The following is an 18,597-nucleotide window of genomic DNA, read 5'->3' on the forward strand; positions in this document are numbered from 1 at the left end:
CTTCAAGAGAAAGTAGTACTTGAGTTGGCTTTTAAAGAATACTTAGTATCTGATTAGAAAAATTGTAGGATATCGTCATCAGGTAGTTAGAGGAGAGGATACGTTAACATTAAGTAGCACACTGGATACAGGAATGACTGTCTTAAATTTCAAGGAAGGCTATGTGCCTTACATTCTTCCATGGAACTGTGGCTTACCAAATAATTTAATTTAGCCCAGTTACACCAGCAATTTTAAGTTTCAATTGGAAAATTTGTTTAAACAACTATAGTCATAATTTTTTATCATACTACACAATCTGAAGGGACGTTAATTTTCCCCTTTACTTCAGCTACTGCTTTAGCTAAATCTGGCTGACACTAAGTATTTATTTTTAAGCCCACCAATGAATATAAATACCACTGATCAAAGTAAAGGAGTATAGAAAGTATAAAATGCCTGTGAGGAATTGTTTCATATCACAGTACTTGACAAGCTTGGGGCGCCTGAGTGGCTCATTTGGTTAAGTGTCCGACTTCAGCTCAGGTCATGATCTCACAGTTCGTGAGTTCGAGCCCCGCGTCGGGCTCTGTGCTGACAGCTCAGAGCCTGGAGCCTGCTTCAGATTCTGTGTCTCCCTCTCTCTCTCATCCTCCCCTGCTCACACTCTGTCTCTCTCTCAAAATTAAATAAACATTTAAAAAAGAAAAAAAAGAAAAGAAAAGCTTATAACACAATAGCTCCCCACAAACTGACCAATTCAGATGTAGCCACTTGAAAGGTTGTATTCCAAAGGAATACTTGATCACCTTTGAATGCTTATTTTCCCTTTAACTGAGGCCATGTATCATCATTATAATAAACAAAATCAATAGACTACACTTGAATATATCATTCTATGTATTCAAATCCTAAGTGGTGATAGACCAGAATAATAAACATGGAAGAATAACAGGAAACAGGAGATTTCCAATTTAATCTTGAATCCCAGATATACTCAATTGATGGCTTTCTTTGTATGTTTTATGTATCTTTTGAAAGCTACTCCTTCATTTCCAGCTACTCATATTCTATACTCTCAAACGCTGCCTGCACCTTCCCATATATGTTGGTACGCTAAGGATTCTACCCTGTACATTTTTATTTTATTTTTTATGTTGCATACATAGGTAAAGCAGGCTGGGAGTTAAACAACAGGGGGAAGTGGGACTGTGGCAAACTGGAGAATGTATCACACCCCAAAATATTCAGACTCTCTTTGATTTTAACATTGTGCCAGCATACCGAAACATACCCGTAGGTGAATCTTGCTTTGTGACACCTGTAGCTTCACACTTGGCTGGGGAAATTTTGGACACTTGTTTTCAAAGTCTATTCATAAGCTAAGCATAAAAGTATTCCAGGCCAACTAAATACTTCAATGCCTACTAGAAATCTTCTCTTGAATATCCCTGTGCCAGTTTTCAGTATAAAAGTTCTTGACTTCTGAAAATCTTGCCTAAATCCTTTAAAAATCTTTGCTAAAAAATATTCCTGGGTCCAGTGTCCTAGCTAATGTTAATATATTCTCTCCTCTAACGAAAAAACACTGTAGCCTTTCAAGTCTACAATTACATACAGATCTCTTTGCATACCTGAATACTTGCTTCCATTAAACCTTTTTTTATTGTCTCTAATGCATATGCTTTGACTTGATCTATTGGAACACATGACTTAGGATTTACATCTCTGCATACTGTCTTCCATGTGTTATTTTTCCTTCCATAATTTTCTAACCTTTTTGACATTCTGGGAGTGTTGCCTGCTTCCTCTGCGAATCATTGTTGGATAACTTGCATTGTCAAATCTGTTATTTCTTCCAATGGAATTTTTATTTTAGCAGTTTTGATTCTGAAAATTTTATGTCAGTCTATTGGTCACAGTTCACTGGTTCTTTCTTTGGAGACATTAAGCATACATTTAATGTTTTTCTTCTATGAAGTATCTGAAATATCTCAGAGGAAAAATGTCCTCTGGATTTTTAACCTTACAGTATTTCTACTGTACTGTTCTTGATCTTTTCATATTATTCCTCCACTGCCTGGTTTCTATTTGACTGGTTTTAAATGAAGAAAGACCTTTCTCGTCTCAGGATTAGGAAACAGTAAAATGGTACAGATTTCTTTCCAAGCATTTGCTCTGGCTTCTGTCACAGTTGTAACTTAAAAACAAATAATGACATAGAACGTATGCTATGGTTTCTGGTCAACAGTATGCATTTGTGAAGGGCAAGTGTTTTCTTCAGAGACTTTCAATTCCAGTCCTTCACATCACAGAGACTCACACAGGTCTTGGCTGAAACCCGGGGTGGTGGTGAAAGGGCATCCTTAAACATGACATGAAGTATGGAGCATAGAAATAAGAGATGCAGTAAAACCTTGGACTGCAAGTGACCTGTTGTGCGAGTGATCCGCAAGGCGATCAAACATTTCTAGTAAATTTTAACTTGAGATACTAGTGATGTCTTGCCATACGAGTAGTATGTGACACCGAACATTACATAATTGTAACTGAGCCAATGGTTCTTGAAATCCGCTTTGATATACAAGTGCTTTGGGTTACAGGTATGTTTCCAGAACGAATTATGCTCACAAACCAAGGTTTTACTGTGTATAATTATGACTCTGGTATTCTTCATCCAGTTCGTATTTGTGTCAAGTGAAGATTCTTTTAGAACTTTGATTCACCGACTTGTTCAGAAAAATCCCTCACTGAGTGATTACTATGTGCTGGTTACTGTAAGAGCTCTGTCACCTGCTGTGAGTACAAGAGCTGGCCTCCAGGAAGTTACACTCTATGGAGAGACACCAAGGGAATAATTTATAAAGACGGGTTGTGCCTCCAAGAGGAAAGTGCCCACAATTCTTCACAAAATTCATAACAGCTTAGGAAAGAACTAGTAAAGCTTCATCTGTGGTGGGGTACCTGGGTGGCTCGGTTGGTTAAGTGTCAGACTCTTGATGTTAGCTCAGATCATAATCTCATGGTTTGTGGGACTGAGCCCTGCTTTGGGTTCAGTGCTGACAATGCAGAGTTTGCTAAGGATTCTCTCTCCCTCTTTCTGGCCTCTCCCCCACACATGCTCTCTCTCAAAATAAATAAACATTTAAAAAAAAAAAAAAAAACTTAAAGTTTCATGAGTGTCTTAAATACCAAAGGCAATAATAACTGATGTGAATATCTCGACAATGAGCAGAGAATTAGGGATGCAATATTTTAGAAATATTTATATATTAATAATGTGTAATATTATTAAAGGGATATGGATAATTTAGAAGCATAATATAAAATGTAAAACCATTTTAATAGCTCTTAAATGTTTGAGAAAAATGTCTAAAATCATATCATTGTCATGGGCATGGAAACAAAATGATGGATGTGAGCGGTATAAAATGGAGAAAATGACCACCATCCCACTAGGCACGGTGACAGAAAAATAAATCCTCTCCCACTAACGCAGAACCGGAGGAAAAGTTAAAAATAATAACCACAGGCTCAGAATTTAGAATTCTTTAGTCTCCTTCAGGAGGCAGAACATTTAAAAGAGAAACTCTATTTAGCTTTCAAACATTTGTGTTACCATTCAAATAAATGAGGACAAATTTATTTAATGGATAACGTCTCAATATTTACTATTCTAATTAGTTCCTTTGTTCATTAGATATTAGCTGATGTGTGATGATAAAACTCACATTCTACAATTTCCAATCACCAGATTTTAATAATGAATGTGGCTTTCTGAGTTTGAGCAATAAAAATACTACACACAATTAAATCAGTACATAAAAAAAACCAGGACAAAGAACAGGGATGGTGAGCCAATTCAAACCAAAACAATGAGATGGCATTATGATTTGTGAACATTTGATATATAAAATATCAAGCACTGTTTGTATAAAGTTGTGAGTATCAGAGTCAATTAAATCCACCTACATTGCAAAACTTTTGGTAAGGTTTGTAAATTACACCATCCAATTTCAACAGATCAGCAAAAATCTTCAAAAAAAATGTGTAACTACTAAAAAGCGTAAGTGGAATATCAAAGTGCAACATTTGCTTACATTTCTTAACTTCTTTCACTGTAAGATAATAAGTATTTCCCTTACAGAAAACAATTTGATTGTGGTGATCAAAACGCATGCATGCGGGAGGACTAAAAAATAGTACAGCATATCACTTTATATTCATTTTAACTGTAAAAAGAATTTTCTCCTCAGTTCCAAGTTGGAGACTTTGACTATCTTTAAGTGATAGAAGTCACTCAGATAAGTGAGTGGAATTTTGGAATTAACTTCAATTCGTCAAGATGAGCAAACTGAAGGTATGTTCATAAGCTGCTAATTATTTCCCAATTAGTGTTCTCTCTACTCTCTCTTTAGTAATAGAACCCCATATTTTGTTTGGGTGCGTGCCTATGTTGGGGGAGGATTCTATTCTACATCCTGATTCAACTCGGCCAGGCTAGTCCCTAAGCTGTGGACATCAGATACAAATAAAAGCGATGTGTACAATTTCCAAACATACCCTTAAAGGCAAAGGGCATGTCCTCTATCGACACTTGCCTCCTTTCTGTTATCTAGAAGGCGAAAATCACTGTATGTATATTGAAGCAGCAGGCTTGGATCACAACATGGAAAAGCTACACTGAACTGAAGAGAGAAGAAAACTTGAGAAAAGGACCTGGGGGCCTGGAAGACTGAGACCTGACACATTAGGCCTTACCTCCAGATGTTCACATGAGAGAATGAACTTTTGTCTTCCTGTAGCCACTTTTACTTTAGGTCTCTCTAGAATAGCCAAACCAATACACTAATCATTAAATGTGGTTCATTTTATTCAGTGTCTAAGCGTTTACAAGAGTAATAATATTCTCATATCTAAGGCACTTTGAAATTCCCCAATAAAAAGTTTTAGTGAAGTATAAAATGAAATTATCCTACAGTTCTTAATAAATTTTCAAAAAATTTACATGAAATAGTACAATTCTAGCAAACTTGAAATTACCACAGTTCTTAATAAATTTTCAAAAAATTTACATGAAATAGTACAATTCTAGCAAACTTGACCCTGTGGCCAGTATTCCAGGAATACTCTGAACCGTAATGAAATTTGTGGACCACCTAATCACCTGTAGCATGTCTTACCCAAGAGGCAAATAGTTGAAGTTTTAATATATTTTAAAGCTGTATGGGTGAGTACAATTTTAGGGGTGGAATGGAGTGTGAATCAAACCCTCTGATTCCTGTTTCAGCCCTCTTTCACCTATACAATTTTCTTTGCAAATTATTCTGGCACTGTCATTATTTATATATAAAGAAGTGAAAATAGTTTCTTGAAATTCTGAGCATCATTTTAATATTTTTCTAAGCATCATTTTTTTTTAAGTTTTAAATTTGCAAGTTGATATTTTGCTGTTTAGAAAGTCTTGATTTAACTTGCTAAAGCTCGTCTCTTGGTTCAAGAAAGAGAATGCATCTTTTTTATAGATACATTTATAACCTATGGTAACAGTATAGACTCTTTGGGATGGGAGAAGGCAAAAAACATGACAAGTTCAATAGGTTCACTTGTATTAATCCTTGTCTCTCTTACATGGAGTTTTATTTTAATATATGAATAAACATCTATGCAGGCAAATTATGTAAACCTAAGCACAGAGCACAGCTCAAGTATTACAAGTACACAACCCATGTACTCTGTTCCACTTATCATGGACACATTGCTAACTTAGCAGCATAGTGAAAGCAGACTATGAATTATACTATTGTACTATTCAGTGGGGCAACTTAATATTAACTGGGATGGTACTTACTAAAAAGTTGTATCTACATTTTTTTTTATTTTCTAAAATCCTTTTTATTTATTTTTGAGAGAGACAGAGTGCAAGACGGGGAGGAACAGAGAGAGAGAGGGAGACACAGAATCCGAAGCAGGCTCCAGGCTCCAAGCTGTCAGCACAGAGCCCAACGCAAGGCACAAACTCATGAACTGCAAGATCATGACCTGCGCCAAAGTCGGATGCTTAACTGACTGAGCCACCCAGGAGCCCCAGTTGTATCTACATTTGTGCACATGATTGTTAAAATCTTGAACAAAGAAAACTCGCTTTTACTATACAAAATAAAAATATAACTTTCGGGGCGCCTGGGTGGCTCAGTCAGTTAAGCGTCCGACTTCAGCTCAGGTCACGATCTTGCGGTCCGTGAGTTCGAGCCCCGCGTCGGGCTCTGGGCCAATGGCTCAGAGCCTAGAGCCTGCTTCCGATTCTGTGTCTCCCTCTCTCTCTGCCCCTCCCCTGCTCATGCTGTGTCTCTCTCTGTCTCAAAAATAAATAAACGTTAGAAAAAAAAACTTTAAATAAAAAAAATATAACTTTCTAAATAATAAGAAAACCCTACTTAAATAAAACTATTTTACCTGACATCAAAAATATGACTTATTTAATCAGTTTAGAGGAAAGAAAAACATATTTGCAGTATCAGTATCATCTTTAGGTAACATTCAGCTTATGCTCATCAGTAACAGTATCATCTTTGTTGACCGGCAGGTTGGATCCAGCATATTAATCCATTGGCTTTACTTTTTATGAAATCTTTGTTATACTTTTACAAACTAAATGTTTTCAAAAACTGTAACTAGTGCTGTAGTAGCTCTTACTTCCTACCAGGAAAGATAAGGATTTTGCATATATATTTTAATGACTGCATAATTTTTAAATATCAAATACTAATCCCAACAGTGAGATAAAATGTACAAAAATAATGCTCACTTGGATACCAAACAATTAACTATTAAATTTTTTGTATGAGCCATCGGTTTGTCCTTAATATACCTCCTACCTAACTAAAATGACATCATACACATATATAAATATATATATTTCATGTATATATATATATATATATATACACATGTGAAATCATAATTATATATATTTACCGTAAGAGGATATTTAGCACTGGCAAAGCACCTATGTCTAGTAAAAAGAAAACACTTTTTAAAACACTCCAAGTTCTTCATTTATTAAATGGAGAAAACAGTCCACTTTGTTCAGAGTGTTCGATAAACCATGGTGTTGAGCAGTTCAGTTGGTCCTACAACCTGAAAAGGTGTGTGGCATCTCAGACAAACCATATCTATTATGTGTGTGTTTGTTTTTAAATTATTTTCTGGAAGACAATTCTAAATAAAAGCATAGAAATGCATTTTTTGAGTCAGATAAAAAGAGTGTGAAGAACAAATAACAGTTATTTGACATTTGTTTGACTTGTTCATGGATACATATCCTAAGCTGTCAGAAGAATACTGAAAATATAAGAAGCCCTCAATGCACATTGTTGGATAAATATGTTAAGAGTATAGACATATTTCTCAAATATATGAGAATTTAAATGAGTTTAAGGATCGAATTGTTGGCTATTTTGCAAATGCTTTCACCATAATCATAAATTAGAAGTAACTTATTTGTGCTAAAATAATCCATGTTTGAAAATCATTGGACTATGTACATTACAGTCATTTATTTAAAAAGGCTTCCTGAACACCTACTATGCTTAAAAGATTGGCCAGGTAAGGCCAGTTGTTGTACAGCTTCCAGGAGGTCATTCACATTGTATGTGAAATAAGTGGCCCCCCTGGTAAGGGCAGTTCAGGTCAGAGGAGACCTGCCTAGTAACCCTGGTAATAAGCGCCAGGCTTACAGAGATGGATGGGATCCAACCTCTGTCTTCCATACCGCTACGGGATGTAGAGTATCACAGTCAGTGCTGTGGGCTGAGGTCTGGACAGGGTGCAGTGAGAGCTCAGATCCAGAGAAACACATAGCTTTTCTACCTAGGAAGATGCCAACGATAATTTGTTAGAGATGACGTAAGCACTACAACTCATCATTACCTCATTGGGTCACACCAGTAGTTCCGTTTATGCTATAGATCGTTTTCTGAAAAACTCAACGTGCTAGGTCAGCTTGTACTGTAAAGCCAGTCATTCAAGCATAATTCAGTTTACCTTGGAATATAATGTAAAACTTCCAATACTCACATCAAGATCATCCTTTGCATTGTAGTAGACAACTTCATTGCTCTATAAAAAAAAAAGAAAAGAAAAGAAGAGTGCTTTACTGATTTCAGTAAAAATGTAAAAATATACTGGATCAAGTTCTGAATACATTTTGTGCATATTTTAAATAATAAACCCCTCATGGAATTCTTTTCACAATACACTCCACAAAGATGCATAAAGATTAGCCAATATTTTGAAAAACATATTAAAATACTATATCAGTGATATTTAATAGTACATCTTGCATTGAGGATGAAGTATCTCAGTAGAGGTGTCAGAACCATTTGTCAAGAAAAAATGAAGAATTCATAAAGCAAAAAAGTTATATATACACCCACACACACCCATAAATCATGAAATTGTAGAGAATAATTCAAGAAAAAAATGTAAGAATATGGCTTAATACTTTGCTGACACCATGACTTTTAAAAAATACATATATCACATGTTGAAATGATCGAAGAAAAGCACATCTGCTCAATATTGGCAGAAATTTCTTCATGAGGTTCAGAAAAAGGATCAAGAATAATTGAATTCAGATAGCAAAAGCAGGGGCGCCTGGGTGGCTCAGTCAGTTAAGCGTGGAGCTTTGGCTCAGGTCATGATCTCGTGGTTTGCAAGTTTGAGCCCCACATCAGGCTTTGGGCTTGACAGCTCAGAGCCTGGAGCCTGCTTCCAATTCTGTGTCTCCTTCTCTTTCTGCCCCTCCTCCTTCCCTCCCTCCCTCCCTCTCTCTCGCTCTCTCTCTCTCTCAAAAATAAATAATTAAAAAAAAATACTTAGGCAAAGCAATGAGATTATCTAACAAACTAACACTTTGCTATTGTACCAAAGTGGTGGGTCAGCACTGACTCTTGAAGAATAAATGTATACACCCATTTCTGCCAGCCGTCAATAATGCTGAAATATGCCATAACTATAAATTATGGACATAAATTGCATCACAGAGTGAAAATGGGAAGAAAAAAAAATGAACAAAATGATTGTCAAGGAATTTAAAAGTTTCATTCCTTGAGGCTTCAAGACTAGTTCTATACAATGTCAGAATAATCCATTTATACTGATTTCCTTTTCCTTTCTTCTCCTGAACTGATTGACGATAAAAATCCATCTTCCATATGTCTTCAGTAGTAACCTGAGCACTATGTAAAAACACATTTTTCTGTGTCTCTTTAACATTTAAAACATGGATACTCTAAAACTGTATTACAAGAAAACACAATAAGGGGTGCTTGGGTGGCTCAGTCAAACATCCCACTCTTGATTTCAGCTCAGGTCATGATCTCATGGTTTTGTGAGTTCAAGCCCCACATTGGGCTGACAGCAAAGAGCCTGCTTCGGATTCTCTGTCTCCCTCTCTCTCTCTCTGTCCCTCCCCTACTCACAGTGTCTCTGTCGCCCTCAAAATAAATAAACTTTAGGAAAAAAAAAAAAAGAAAGAAAAACGATGCACATTTAAAAACAAAGGAAGTTAGTCAAAAATTCAATAAATTAGTGCTTCTTAAAATATATACCCCTTCACCCCACCCCATCTCCAAGATGTTCTATGGTCCTATGACGTTAGAATAAATAATAAAGTTAATTAAAGTCATCTCTTTTTGACTTCAGAGTCTCTGTATATGAATGCACGTTCTAAATCTCCAAGAGTAAAACACATCTTGTTTTGTTTCTCAAATTTATTTAGAGCAAAATCTGCCTCCTTTTTTTGGTTTGAGAAATATATCAAGAGCGCCTTAGTTCTATAAAAGACATCTCTCTGGGACACCTGGGTGGCTCAGTCAGTTAAGCACCTGATCCTTGGTTTCAGCTCAGGTCATGATTTCAAGGTTCATGAGTCTGAGCCCTGTGTTGGGCTCTGCGCTGGCAGTGCAGAGCCTTTTTGAGATTCTGTCTCTCTCCACCTCTCTTACCCCAAAAAAAGATTGAATACAGTTAAAAAAAAAAAATAATAAGATCTCTCTGAAGATGAAACAAACCAAAGACTATATTAATAAATGATAGAACATATAATTCATAATAGTGAATGAAGCCATGAGTTTGAATTTATTTCATTTACAATTAACAGAACTTTAAAAATTACCCTTTAATTCTTCTAGAAAGATTTCAGTAGCTAAAGAATCTTAACATGCATAAAAGTTCTAAATTCTGAAGCATTTCTTACAGCATAAATTCTGTAACAAAGTTAAAATACAAAATCAGAATTCATCACATACACAACATAAGAGAATCTTTTGAATCCACCCAAGTCCCAGATCTAATTACGAGTTTATTGATCCTTCTTGCAAACTCTATAATTTATACTTCAGAGACAATTTTCAACCTGAAATGTGGATTCCATCCAAAGATAAAATATTGAGTAAGTTTATCTTCATTTTAGACTTTATTTCTGCCAACTCCTTACTTATATTTACAAAATTGAAATGTAGAAAACAAGGTGAAATTACATCAAATTTCAAGTGAAGAAAATCTAAGTTTATTTGAGAATTTCCAAATGTTTTTCCTTTTGTTATGATACTGTATCTTATATAAAATCCTATTACTTTTCGTTTAGAAACTCTATTTTGCTTCTAAAACTTATTGAAAATGTGTATTGCAAAGCTTTTTTTAAAATTTTATGTATCTGCACAAGGCTTTCTAGACTCAGAAGATATGAGATCCCCAAAAATGATTTCTTGTATTCAGTAAACTGAAAAGAAAAACCTTAGTCATAAAATAATACTGCACATACAACAACCATTCTCATTGTAACTGGGTATTTTCTAACCCTACTTTTAAAATGGTCTTTTATACAATGTTCATTTCTTACAGGGTCAGAATATAAATGCAAAGGAGGAGCACCTGGGTGGCTCAGTTGGTTAAGCATCTGACTCTTGGTTTCAGCTGAGGTCATGAACTCACCATTCTTGGGTTCCAGCTCTGGGTTGAGCTCTGGGCTGACAGTGCAGAGCCTGCTTGGGATTGTCTCTCTCTCTCCCTCTCTTTCTGCCCCTCCCAACCTCTCTCTCTCTCTTTCCAAATAAATAAATAAACTTAAAAAAATAAATACATGAAAAGGAAACCAAAGTGTGACTTTTTAATAGAAAAACAACAAAACTTTAAGTACTTAATCAAATGTGTTCTTAGACATTTGTCGTGATTTAGTAAGAGAACAAGACCTTAATGGAATGTGCACCTGATTACACCCCCTGCCTTACAACAAAATTTCTTCTTCACTAACATATGTGATACAGCTTTTGGCTTAGATGCATTTCTTTTTATAAATACACTTACCCAAATCCTAAGCTTTGAATTGATAGCAAGCATATTCCATTATTCCCTTATTTTACCTAACAGAAAAGCTCAACTGATCCACTTTAGTAAGCATAAATCTGTGTAGGGTATCAGGATTTGGGGAAACTGTAACTGCATTAAATTTTTCAACCAGCACAACTTATGTGGCACTATGATACTAAAATAAGCAGCAAACATTCACAGAACATTTAATTTGTACAACCATACATAAACATTTTTTTCCACTCTCAGTTCTTCATGCCTTCTTAGAGAAAATTACAGTGATCTGCTTTACCGTGGCTTTTGTTTAGAGTTTCAGAATGGCTCAGGAATCATTTTAAATATAAGCTAGAGGCAAATCCTAATCTGGTGGAGTCATAATTCTTTTTCCTATCAGATTCATTTATAGCTATCTCTTCTGCTACGTGAAAATATATAAGATGTGTGTAGCTATGTTACACTAAATCAGGCTGAAATCAGATCAATCTTAAAGGGATTGGGATAAAAGACAATTCTTAGGAATAAAGGACAAGTCACGCTAAACCAGCCCAAATTTTGTGTTCCGCTGTTCTTCGATAGGAATAAATTTTGGTTAAGGTTAACTCGGTACTAAAAGAAAATTAGGAGGCGTAATTGTATAAAAATAGTTAAATGTTTTTATAATGAGGGGGTCAGAATTAATAAAAAGGAAGTATCAGCTGGATTCCTTCTTCCTTTAGCTGATCAATCAGCTGTCCCCTGCCTCAATCCTACTTCGACTTTGTACAGCAGATTTTTGGGGTCTCCCAACCAACAGAGGGAGCCACACCTCACTCGTTCAACAGTACTTTGGCAACCTTAACTCTGTACCGTGTTGGAGAAATGAAAGTGAAGACTCTCCATATCGTGGCCGTAGGAAGCAAATTCTGGCCCTCCTGACTCCTATGTGGCAAGAGACTGAGGTGCTGAGACACTTCCTCTCATCTGCTATAAATGAGGAATATCTCTTACTATCATTGAATGCCATGAGCATCCAAACCAAAACGTTCGCAGGTTTCAAAATAGGAGAGTTAAGAACTTCAGATAGTTAAAACATTCCTCCTCTGTTTACAATCGATTCAAGCATGTATGTGTGGGTGTGTGGGTGTGTTTCTGACTCATTTACCTATCCTGTCACTCAAAATTCCCTCGGTCCCTCCTCCAAAAAATATATAGTTGTACCAGTATCTTTTAATATTGTAAAAGTATGGCATACCAGCTAATTATCACAGGCACAGAATGCAAAATTGGGTCATCTGGTTTCTCCATTATCTTTCTGGCTAGATGTTTTCATGCAGACTATTAACATCATCTTGGAAGGTATTTGTATTAAAATACAAAGATTCTTAGTGGATTTTAGGGTATTACATGCAGTGTGATAAGATAAAGCCAGCAACAGCCTCAAACTAGATTCACAGATTAGCTAAACCTTTAGAGAGCTATTTTCCATCATTTAAGCACCACCAGATGACAAGAACAAATTGTTTTGTTTCTGATTTTTAACCAAGTAGTTTAGTTATTTATTATCTCCTTGAAACAAATTTACCCAAATGTTCCATGCTAATATACTGCTGCTGCTTACTGAAATTGAAAACATCCCCTAGCAAGTTGAGAGATAAATTACTTCAGTATCCCTTTGTATACTGGGAGTCAAAATTAAATCTGGACAAAATAGACCATTCCATCTTCAACGTGTATATTGCAAGTGACAGTCCCTTGCATGCCACTTTCCTATAAAAGTTGGCCTCTGATGAATAGAATGAATTTATGTTAAAAATCGGAAGCATAAATACAAAGCTTCCACATGGAAGATGGTGCCAGCGAAAAGATTTAAATATTGGAACTGAAAATTGAGATTTTATAACCAACATCTGAAATATATGACACATTGAAAATTCAAATAGAGATTAACTTCCTGTCCTATTTACCAATTCTCTTTTCTTGGCTGTACACTTGACTCTGCACTTGATCCACAGCCTGACATATTCTGAGCAACCATACTGTCTGCTAAAGTTGCTTCTCAAGAAAATCGCAGTCTTAGTATTTATCACTCTTCAGTTCCAAAACTGAAGTCAATCAGATGACTATTAAGGATACTCTTGTTATAAATGAATTGTGTTAATGGTTCCTGCCCACCAAGATCCATACTGTTTAGCCCAAATCAGTTATAATTTATGTTTCTGATCAATGTATCTTTATCACAATCTGACCTGGTAAACACACATGCCACTGCCGTTGACTGTGCTCAAGTCAACCATGGTACGTGGGATGTGATAATCCGCACTGTGGCACTGTGTGAATAAAAGAACTTAGGAACCTATGTGTGTATGTGTGATGGCGTGTGCATGCATGCGTGCGTGTGTTGGGGGTTAATGTGAGCAAATATCTCCAACAAGAGTTGAAAGTGGTTAAAGCCGTATATTAAAGACAGTGGTTTTTGTGAAAAAAAAAAAAAAAAAAAAAAAAAAAAGTATTTGTGTGTCATTATATTCGTTTGAGGTTTGAACACATAAGCATGTTGTTGATGAAAATAAAAAGGAAAAATAAAGACGGAGATCAGAGTTGCATCAGGAGATTGGTGGTACCAGCTTACTGGACTCAAGACATGTGATAAACCCACATTCACATCATATGACAAGACATAATAAAAAGGACCTTACGCCTTTGTCCTCACACACTCCTGACTGGAGAAACGTCAACTTTGAATTAAACCAAAAGTTTATGCATCTATCCTAACAGCCACACTGTGGCATCTTGCTGGAGAAAATTACATGAACAGCCCTCACATAGAGTAAGTCAGTGGTTCTCATGCTTTAACAACTAGTAAACATGCGGATCTGCTTTGTTTCTTTGTTTCCAACTCAGAAACCCTACTTTCTTTGGAAAACTGTTTCTTCCAACCACGTGATTCAGTTGGCTAGCAAATTACACTACACTACTTCTCTGACCACAGAAACTAACAGGTGCCTAAATCTATCCAATGATATTATCTCATTTCCCTACTCCCTTCTTAGGAAGATTTCAGGAGTAGCTATGGTTGCAAAAACTGAAAGGTTTAATGAATCGTGGTGTGACAGAGGCTACTTCTACTAGCTCTCAATTACAGAATTTATTATTTTTTTTCTTATGCTAGTTAGAATGTGTTTCTAAATCTTACAACTGATAGTACTGATACAAACATCACACTCCCTACAGTGTTTTTTTTTCCTTTTTTCATCCTAATTTCCTGTCACTAACAGTCAATACTATTTGCCAGAACGTCAATTTCTTTTGGTGGCATTATGGGAACATAACTGTTCTAGGCCTAATTCCACTCTCTGTGTCCCAGATGCCAACTCCTCCTGCATCCGTGAAGACCCATTCCTTCCTCATCCCTTTCCCTTTCTGTGTGTCCATTTTCTCTTTATTCACATTCAGGTGGTTTGCAAAAAAGATGTGTGGTATAAAAACTCAGATGTATTCTGGCATAAAGCTTCTTCTCTTTTCTAAAATTTAAAATTCTAGCAGAAGAAAAAAATCAAAGAGGCCAAAAAAAAATCACAATTTTCTTAGCTCACATATAAAAAAAAATTTGTATTTTTCTAATAGTTCTGATACACTAAAGGTAAAAAAAAAATCTGTTATTGCCAACTTAATATTTTATTAGTATATTCAGCAAGTAGCTAAACTTTTTAAGATGATTTCTATCAATTTCTTTACATCAGCTTCTCATCAGCCTTTAGAAATTAGTTGCATTAGTGGCTCAGTCGGTTAAGTGTCTGACTCCTGATGTCGGATGTATCTCACGTTTCATGAGCCTGTGCCAGGCTCCATGACGTCAGCCCCACATCAGGCTCCGCGCTGATAGCTGGATTCTCTCTCTTAGTCTCTCTTTGCCCCCACCCTGCTCACGAGTGCGCTCTCTCGCTCTCTCAAAACAAAGAAACTTTAAAAAATTAGTGGCATAATAAAAAATGAAATAACTATACAGATATTTATTATATGTTTGAATATAACACCTTCTATTAAAGAAGATTGATATTGCTAAGATGGTTTCAAAGATTATCATAGAAAACTACCAATCATCTATTCTTTCTCTTGCTCTCAGCATTCATTCATAGGAAGAAATACATACTGAGATTTATATGCATGCCTAGCCTCAGGCTAGAAATCTAAATACATGTGCTTTTTTGAGACTGGTTGTGAAAAATAAACTAGTAAAGGGACACCTGGTTGGCCCAGTTGGTTAAATGCTGACTCTTGGTTTCAATTCAGGTTATGATTTCATGGTTCGGGGGTTGGAAACCCGCATCAGGCTCTGTGCCATCAACCTTGGGATTCTCTCTCTTCTTCTCTTTTTGCCTCTCCCCAGCTCACATTTTCTATCTCAAAATAAATAAATAAACTTAAAAAAAATAAAGTAGTAAGGTATTGTCTATCTTAATTTGCGTATTTGAAAGCTAAGAGGAACAGCAGTTGAATTGAATCTAAAACAGATGTTCTTAATGTCCAGTCAAGTATTAACCCCTCTCATGTACTGTTATCATGAATATATAATAATCAACTTTTTAGAGACATCGAATTCCATAGATACCCTATGAAGTTCATCTAATAATAAAAAGAGTATCTAATAATCCTTGAGACACATTCATCTTGTCTCTTCTTTCAATGTTGCCTTACAATCTGTTTTAAAATATGAATTTAATTTTTTTTAAGTTTATTTATTTGGGGGGGGCACGAGTGGGGCAGGAGCAGAGAAAGAGGGAGAGAGAGAATCTCAAGCAGGCTTCATACTGTCAGCACAGAGCCCAATGCTCGAACCCACGAACTGTGAGATGATGACCTGAGCCCAAGGCAAGAGTCAGACATTTAACCAACCGAGCCACACAGGTGCCCCTAAAATGTGAACTTAATTTAATACTAATTTCTTTAACCTAATGGAAGAAGAAAGACCTGGAGAATAACTTTGGCCTTTTAAAACTTACCTCTGCTACTTTTCACAAACACATTTTACATATATTCATTGGGCAATTGCTATTATATATTTGTAATATTATAGTTGTGGTTTTTTTTTAAGTTGCCATTATGTTGCTAGCAAACTGGAGTATTCCTTAATAACTGCCCCAGCACATTAACCAATCAATGAGTCAAAGTCATCTAAGAAGAGTCTTTACAACAAAAGATACTAGACCCAGGTGTCCTCACTATGTTTAATTACCTAACTACAAAGATGCTCAAATACTCCAACCCCAAGCCACACTATGAGGCTGGTGACAAAACTGGAAATATCATCCTTCATGAGAAAAAAAATATATATAATATTCACCAAAGGAAATGTTCACCAGTTCTACATAAAAGAAATCAAAAACTAAGTTGAAAAAAAGGAAGGATAAAATTGTTTTGATTGAGTAGAAACAGCATTCTATGATGTGCCTACTCAGTGCTTGTACAAGGACTGCAATGTTGTATGAACTACTATTGAATGGGCAGATAAATGAATAAATGAGTAACATAAGCCTAGAAGGAACTACTAGAAATTCTAGACTAAAAATAACAGCAAAATACACACAAACATATACGTGTGCACCCATACATCGCATCAGGGTAGAGAAAAAGTACATAGCTCTAAAAAAGTTTGAAGTAAACTAGAGACCACTTTCACTCTATAGGAAATCAAAGAGGAATTCCAATTGGACTGTGATTTTAGAGTTTCTTGGTTGTTGAACTTCAAAGATTAATTCCTATTAAACAGTAAGAGCTGTAGCAGTTTATTTCTTCATTTGATAAACTTTACTAAGAATCTGCCTGTAAGGTGTTTTTAGTGCTCCAAATGATATTGATAAATATATTATTTAAACTGTAGAAGAAAAGCCAAAGTAGAATATCTGAAGATAAATATATTATTTTCTTCAGCTACCAAACCTCCCAGGAAATTCAGCCTAGAATTGTACAAACACATCCATGATGCTGAGGAACTTGTTTTAATCTCCTTTAATCTATAACTCTAATGTAGCTTTGGGTATAATCATCTCAAACATTAAAATTTAATCCACTAACATATTTTGTTTTCTATGTTTCTTCCTATTGACTTTGACAGCCCACAGATTTTCTTGACTCATGATCAAAGTTAACAGTTCTTCATCATAACAGTATATGATGTCCTAGTAATAGAATCGTGTTAATTTTATCCAATTGTAATACTAGCACAGCCTTTTCAAATTAATCATTATCAACTTCAGAAAATTATCATACTAACACAAAATATAAAGACTCACACTAGGGCCAATGAATTAGGGAGTATAAAATAATCTGGCAAAAATCAGAGCTTCAAAGAATATTAAGGTGGTAAATTAAATCAATTTATCTTTCATTGGACTTAAGGGGCTATAATAGTATCAGAAAGAAGGAGGAGAAGAGATTTTTATATGTGTCCATTATGTGAATGGCATTTACGTGTATTACATCATTAAATGCTAGAAAATTCTCTGAATATATGATAGATATGATCGTCTCGAAAATAATAAATTGATAAAAAACTTAATCAACCTTATATCATGGTAGTTTGCTTGTTGGTTTCCTTTCCCCTCCTCCTCTCCATCCCAACCCCCACTATTGAGACAATTGGTTTCCATCATAAGGTGACAATTTGGGCTAATACATCATTGTTCAGCCTGGATATTTTATTAGATTTAAGTTCTATCTGGCAATAGTCTTAAAAGCCCACCTTATTAAAGCAGAGAGGAGATTTCTACATTTTAAAAAAACAGATAACTCTATATACAACAACAAAACTAGAAATTCTAAACAATAAGCTAGAGTTACAACTTAGCATATGGAATAAGGGATGTTCCTTCCCATGAGGAAATAGTTGCTGAGATTTTCTTGAGTGCGGGTGGAAGAGCAAAGGGAGAGCTAAGAGAAAACTACGTGTGATCTGGCTCCTCTTACAGGTAGAAAACACAGTGAGAAAGAAAAGGTGTTTGGGAGAAATTCTAGAGCAGAGGGGAAAATGCCACCTTTCCTATTCAGGATTTTGGAATAAAGCCTTTTCATGCCTTGTGGATGCTCATGAACCTTTTTATGTTGTGGAAAACTTTTCTAACGTTCCCACTTCAAATCAAAGTTTAGGTACCTCTCATAGGACCTGATATTTTCCTCCTCTATATATCAGAGAGAAAAACATTAGGTAAGTACCTCACTGGTTTGTTGTGTGGAATTAATGATGCAAAGATCAGCTAAACCCCCTTCCTC

General features: G+C 35.6%; 1 protein-coding gene across 5 annotated transcripts in view; it reads right to left on the bottom strand.

Moving 5' to 3' along the window:
• Window positions 1–18,597, bottom strand: part of CACNA2D1 (calcium voltage-gated channel auxiliary subunit alpha2delta 1) — a 495,461-nt gene that overhangs the window by 187,783 nt on the left and 289,081 nt on the right. For all 5 annotated transcript variants that reach the window (XR_006196625.1, XM_042916580.1, XM_042916568.1 and 2 more), the window contains exon 5: window positions 8,059–8,100. Coding sequence is in view for 4 of the 5 variants with exons in the window: in XM_042916580.1 (XP_042772514.1) it covers window positions 8,059–8,100 (42 nt within the window). In the remaining variant the exon portion in view is untranslated. The remainder of the gene's footprint in view (window positions 1–8,058; window positions 8,101–18,597) is intronic.

Source organism: Panthera leo, chromosome A2, assembly GCF_018350215.1.
Source record: "Panthera leo isolate Ple1 chromosome A2, P.leo_Ple1_pat1.1, whole genome shotgun sequence".
NCBI classification, from domain to species: Eukaryota; Metazoa; Chordata; class Mammalia; order Carnivora; family Felidae; genus Panthera; species Panthera leo.